General features: G+C 40.7%; 1 protein-coding gene across 1 annotated transcript; it reads left to right on the top strand.

Annotated features, from left to right (window-relative positions):
• Window positions 1-585: 585 nt before the first annotated feature.
• On the top strand, window positions 586-2,882 carry LOC140172026 (uncharacterized). Its single transcript, XM_072195374.1, has 2 exons — window positions 586-1,207; window positions 1,357-2,882. The coding sequence occupies exons 1-2, from the start codon at window positions 586-588 to the stop codon at window positions 2,880-2,882; spliced, it is 2,148 nt and encodes a 715-aa protein (XP_072051475.1).
• The last annotated feature ends 4,261 nt before the right edge of the window (window positions 2,883-7,143 follow it).

Raw genomic sequence — 7,143 nt, forward strand, 5'->3', positions numbered from 1 at the left:
ATGACCTAAAATTACAGCTAGGTTAGATGTTCAGAAATAGTCGCACTTTTGTAAAATATGAGTGAGGGCAAGGCATAGCTAGCCAACTCCCCGTGTTAATTGAATGGAGATTTGACCGAAAATATTGGTATCGGACCGCTCACTTCTGAAGGATGCCACAAAAAACGGTACAAGCTACATTTTAACTATTCTCTGGCAATCATCATGATGAGTTTCTTATATAGTATGCCGAAATTGGGTACTGTAGGTGATTGACAAAGGGTCGCACTTTTCTGATAAATAAGTGACAGTGAACATGAAATATCAGCGCCCATAAACCTAAAATCACTGAATAGATTCATCAGGTTTGTAGATATACAGATTAAATAAATTTCGTTTGCACAAAACCAGAAATTTACTCACGATTGACGGTTTCGTCTATCATGGGCGATAGACATCTTCAGAATGATGATGGTAGATCCTTACCACTTCCGGTTTGCCGGATCCCGACCGTAGATGGTGTATCAGCCAGGAGAGGATCAATCGTGAGTAAATTTCTGGTTTTGTGCAAACGAAATTTATTTAATCTGTATATCTACAAACCTGATGAATCTATTCAGTGATTTAAGGACTACTTATGGACAAGAATCTGTCAAGAAATTACGTGATTTAGAAGGAGTTGGCAAGAAGATCGCCAGACATAGAAATCATCTTGTTTTCACACTACGATGCAAGGATTTACGCATTACACCGCGGAGCCTACAATTAAAATGCCCCATCAACACGGTGAAAGCCAGAGACATCGTTGAAAAGGCAAAACAACAATTAGTTCGCGAGCGGATACGAGTAATTAACAACAAATTGCAATCGCTGAAAGAAGAAAAATCGCGAGTGGAATCGGTGTTGTTGTCTAAGTTACCTAGCGACCTTGCTGATCATGTGACAGAACACGTGACCCGGAAATCGGAAAGCGAGTTCAATAAAACAAAATGGAGGCACATGGAAAAGTTAGATCGGTTGCAAAAACAACATCGCACGAAGGAAAGGAGGAATACACCGGAGAATGTGGAGTTAGGAGGCGAGCAGTTAAAGAAATGGGTTGTTAATCTTTCCAAGCATAACCTCACCAAGTCACAAGAGAGTGTACTAGCCAAAGGTCTCAATTTTGCGCCGTCTCCGACCAAGCTACCTTACGAGGACTACATCGTCGCCACTGAGTTGGCTTGCCGTAAGTTACCAAAAAATGAAGCCACTTTACTTAGGTCCGAAATGGCCGGGGCTATGCGCAGTTCTAAACCCCCAAAGTCTAATATCACTAAGGATGAAAGACGCGCGATTAATGAGCTTAAAAAAAAAAATCTGTGCTCATACTCCCAGCGGACAAGGGTAAAGCGACGGTCATTATGGAAGTCTCAGAGTATGAGGATAAATTGTCAGAGATGCTGAGCGATGCAAGAACGTACGAGCAGCTTGCACTTGACCCCACGCAAAAGTACAAAAGAGAACTAGTGACAATCTTGAGCAGACTAAAGAAAGAGGAAAAAATAACTAGATCACAATATGATCTCCTCTACCCCACAGCGGAAAATGTCCTGAGAATATACGGTACACCAAAGATTCATAAACCGGGTAATAAGGTTCGACCGATTGTTGATTATACCGGTACTATTGCATACCAGACCTCGCGAGCCTTGGCGGATATTTTAGCCCCGTTGGTAGGTGGTACGGAACACCACGTCAATAATTCAAAGCATTTAGCGGAGGAAATGGCGGAGGTCATGATTGAGGAAGGAGAGATATTTAACTCCCATGACGTTGTGTCTTTGTTTACTAACACGCCTATTGAGAAATCTTTGGAAGTGATTAAATCTCGGTTGGAAGCGGATAAAACCTTGAAAAAGAGAACCCTACTGTCAGTTACGGATGTGTTGGACCTACTACGGTTTGTCCTCACTACAACGTATTTCTTATTCCGTGGTAATATTTACAAACAACGGTTTGGGGCGGCCATGGGGAGCCCGGTCTCACCTGTAGTAGCAAATCTGTACATGGAATTCCTTGAGCAACATGCGCTAGCTTCAGCCCCGTTAGATTGCAAGCCAAGACTATGGAAAAGATATGTCGATGATATTTTGGAGGTGGTTAAGGAAGACCAGGTCGACAATCTTACGAACCATATCAACCAAAGCGATCCCACAGGCAATATAAAGTTTACGTATGAAAAAGAGCAAGAGGGCACCATCCCGTTTCTGGACACACTTATAGTAAGGAAAGCGGATGGCTCGGTAAAGCTACTCGTTTACAGAAAGGTCACACATACAGACCAATATCTTAATTTCCAGTCACACCATCCGATACACCACAAATTAGGTGTAGTCCGCACACTCCTTGACAGGATGAACAGTATTGTTACGGAAGAGGGAGACAAGAAACAGGAAGAGGAGAAGATCCAACAAGCGTTAAGCCGGTGTGGCTACCCCCGTTGGTCCTTTAAACAGGTTAAAGAGAAAATGGCAAACAAACAGGTTAAGCCGAAGACCAAGAAGGACAGCAATAACAAGTCAAAAGGTCTCGTGGTAGTCCCGTACGTAGAGGGCCTGTCACAGAAAGCTAACAGGATTTTCCGCAAACACGGCATAGCCACGGCAATGAAACCCAACAATACTCTTCGTAAGATTCTTGTACACCCAAAAGACAAACTCGACCCCCGTAGCACCACTGACTGTGTATATGAAATCCCGTGCACCAACTGTAATCATTCATATATAGGGAAACCGGTCGCAAATTCGAAACTCGGCTCAAGGAACACCAGAAAGAAACAACCAGGGTGTCCAAGACAAAGCAAAACTTTACTCGTCAAACTCGTAAACAGTCAAGTAGTGAACAGTCAAAATCGGCCATAACAGATCATGCCGTGCAACAAAACCACATCATTAATTGGGACAATGCGAAAATCCTTTGCAAAGAGTGTGATCCCAATTCAAGATACATAAAGGAATCCATCTGGATCAGGAAAAGGGGAGCCAGCGTCATGAATAGAGACGAGGGCGCCCACTTCTTTTAAGACTTAAAAGTCACGTATATGATCCTCTCCTGGCTGATACACCATCTACGGTCGGGATCCGGCAAACCGGAAGTGGTAAGGATCTACCATCATCATTCTGAAGATGTCTATCGCCCATGATAGACGAAACCGTCAATCGTGAGTAAATTTCTGGTTTTGTGCAAACGAAATTTATTTAATAAGCCCATAAACCTAAGTTAGTAGCTAGTTAGTGGAGGCCGTCACGGGACTGATTATTGATTATTGAAGTGCCTTATTAATCAGTCCAAGAGAACGCCAAATATGGATCAGGAGTATTACATAATAATACCCTGCTATGACAATAGCTGCACTAGGTTAATCGTATAATCTCCTTATGTGGTTAGCATGGCTGGGCCAGGAAATCCACAAGGTCAGCCAATGGATGTACATGTATTCGGTACATGTGCCGTATCTTTTATAATGGGTGATAAATTTCTGGTTTGTTTTATTTCAAAACGCAACTTTCGATATTCTAAAGCTTGGTCCAAATCCAAGAGAAGAACCAACTCTAGTAATTTATGTGGTTTCAAATTATATCAGACGTTGCCTTTTTGATAGAAATGGTGTTTGTTGATGTGCACAGTTTACCATTAGATCATAACATGCTGTTGTACATCCAAGGTCAAAGGTCTTTTAATCCATATTTGGCGTTGTTCTGGGACTGTTAATAGATACACACGATTTAGGGCAAGAAAAACAAACCGGGACACTTTTGGAGACATCATCATCATCATCATCATCATCATCATCATCATCATCATCATCATCGACATCATCATCATCATCATCACTTTCTACATTTTTTCTAAACAACATAGGGCCTACCGTTTTAATAAGATTTTTTTCTTGAAATGCATGTAACTATAATTATTGTTTAGAGCGTGATGAAATAAAACATCACGATTTTCATCACAAAACAAATATAATGCATAAGAAATCGTTTGTTTTAGAGCGTGATGATGAAATAAAACATCACGATTTTCATCCCGAAACAAAGTAATACATAAGAAATCAATTTTTCGTGAGTGATGAAATAAAACATCAAAATTGTCATCACGAAACAAAGTAATACATGAGAAATCGTTTGTTTTAAAGCGTGATGAAATAAAACATACAAAAGAAATACATTTTTCGAGAGTGATTAAATAAAACATCACGATTTTCATCACGGAACAAAGTAATACCAGAGAGTTGATATTCTTGAGAGGGCACTCTATTCACGTCATTTCTTTTCCAACGCTAAAAGATCACGAATTTTGGTGGTTTGCAAATGAAAAGTGTCCGCACTATCGATTGATTACGTAACTGTTATGAATAATTTATTAGGTTTTTCAATGCAATTGCCTCGACCCATTAATACATATTATCTGTATTATCAAAGTACTTGGAATAGCAATCCGGTGAGTTCACTGAACTACGCCCTAATACTGATGGAGTTTTAATGGCGTCTAATGGCGCTAATCCTCTCCATACACAGATGAACAAATACAATAGATGAAGGTCAACACGTATGACCTCCTATGTGACATGTTATATGTGATGTACAAAAACCTGAATATCATAAAGATCAGTATTCGTTTGTGCATATGAACTGCACATTTACGTTGCTAAATATTACTCATTATATATAATGACAAATATTGGTATTATGACAATACGGTATTTACATTGTATATAAAACGACTAATAGATCCTACTATCATGGCGTCAGGTCAATGTTCATCATACCCCGTATGTTTCTTAAAATTCATTCAGATTTGAGACAAATTGCTGTGCCAATTTTATTGGTGCACAGGTAGATCCGTGGTTTTTTTAATTTTCATTTCCTTTTAATGAAAGAATTAAGGTTTTCCACTGCACGGGGCCACAAGGGTGATACTAATTTTAATGCTATATTTTCAAAATGAATACGTGCTCCCGGTTGGCTCTATAACGATTTCACAGAAAAGGTATTTCTAGTGAAATGCAGCGTCGGACTCTAGCTGAGAGCGTAGCCTAAGTCATTCCGGACTCCAAAAGGGCTCTCCATACACAAATGAACAAACACAAGGAGGGTAGTCTCCTCCGTGACCAGCTTGATTTCGATGGAGCGGAACCAAATTGGCTGCGGAGGAGACGGGTCATTTGGATATGCAAATTTTTCAGTGTCAGCCGCCTGGTAATACATAAGACATCGTTTGTTTGATTGCAATCAACCGCGACAGTTCGTCTCACACACATAACAATGCACTGCGATCAAATAGGTTGATGACAACATTTGATTGAATGGACTGCACTGCGCCATGAATACGTTCACCGGTTCAAATCCTTTGTTTGGAGCCAATCAATAATTTCACGTACAGCCTCTATGCAAATTAGAGTTTACACACGCTGCAGCTGGGGTAATCGACCGAAGCTGGTTGCCGTTAGTGATCGAATGCATGAGCTTATTTGCTTTACTGAATCGATTTACTGGATTAATTTCCTGTTAACTGGGTTTAATGCCACAAAGGTCGAATCGCCTTTGCCATGGACCATGACTGCATCATGCCTTACTAGCCAGAGAATGGTCACGGAATTGAGGTTTTTGATTTAACTATTATAAAAGGGGTGCACTTTAAACACACATATCTAAACTTCAACAATATGTTATGTACTTGTAACGCTTTCAATACTAATAGACTTTCAACACACTTCTAAACACCAAATGATAAACACATCAAATCATTTGTGTACATTTTATTGCGTGTGTGAACTAAACATCTTAGTGTCTAATGTTAAGCACAATATAGACGTTTATTTCAAAAGCATTGTGTTTAATCTTTTGTAATACAAATTTGTTTGCAACTTTCCCGAATTGTATACAATTTTCCGATATCTTAATATGCACCTTTGCGTCACTTAAGAAGAAGAAGAAGAAGGATAATAATAACACTAATAATCTAATATAATAATACGCTATTCTCTGTAGATCTGTAGAGTTGTATGTTTGTTTGTCTGTGACTGCTAATGTGAGGCCGTCGTAGGTCGTACGTGGCTCAAACTCGGTAGGTGGGTGTAGTTCTGTCCTGCCAAGAAGAAGTTTATGTTGGTTAAGTCATCTGACCCCGGAGCCCCCTCCCAGGGGTCATCTGAGGTCAAATTACTAAAAACTGTCATATGGGCATGAAACTAAGTTGTATGGAGCTCAAACTTGGTGGGTGGGTGTAGTTCTGTCCTGGCAAGAAGAAGTTTATGTTCGTTAAGTCATCTGACCCCGGGGCCCCCTCCGAGGGGTCATCTGAGGTCAAGTTACTAAAAAGTGTCGTATGGGCATGAAACTTGGTAGGTACAGTCAACATTTAAAGACAATTTTTTGGAAGGTCATTTCGGGGTCATCCGAGGTCACCACGGGTCATATGAGGTCAAATTAGTAAAAACTGTCGTATGGGCATGAAACTTGGTGGATACAGTCAACATTTAGAGCCAAATTTTTGGAAGGTCATTTTTGGGTTACCAGAGGTCAAATTAGTAAAAACTGTCATATGGGCATGTCACCATCCGCCAGGTAATCGCGCCCAGCCGAGAATCGCCAAATATGGGTAACCGCCTAGTAATAATAATAATAATAACACTAATAATAATTACTCTTACTCTTACTCCGTCGACTCTTGCTGTCGGACATCAATGATGGCTCGCCATAACCGCCTGTCCTGCATGCTGGTCTCAATTTCTGCCACCGTGTATCCTGTGTCTTGTTGAAGCAGGTCCACAAAGGTCTTCTTGGGACGTCCTTTGGTTCGTTTTCCTTGGGTGGGCTTCCATGTTACCAGATCTGATGTAATCCTCCCTTTGGCTCTCTTGCAGTGTCCCGCAAACCGTAGCCGTCTTGTGCTGATTTTTGAGGTCACAGGTGGAATGTCCCCATACAATTCCTTATTGGTCATATGCATTTTCCAGCTTACATTTAGTGCTGATCTTAACATTCTTGTATAGCAGCCATCCATTGCTTTGCCAATTTTCTTGGTAATGGTCCAGGTTTCACAACCATACAGCAGGACGCTTTCTACAGTAGCTTGGAATAGGTGTGTTTTGAGGTGTCTGGGTAGAGACAATTTCCA

This window comes from Amphiura filiformis, chromosome 15, assembly GCF_039555335.1.
Source record: "Amphiura filiformis chromosome 15, Afil_fr2py, whole genome shotgun sequence".
In the NCBI taxonomy this organism is placed as follows: Eukaryota; Metazoa; Echinodermata; class Ophiuroidea; order Amphilepidida; family Amphiuridae; genus Amphiura; species Amphiura filiformis.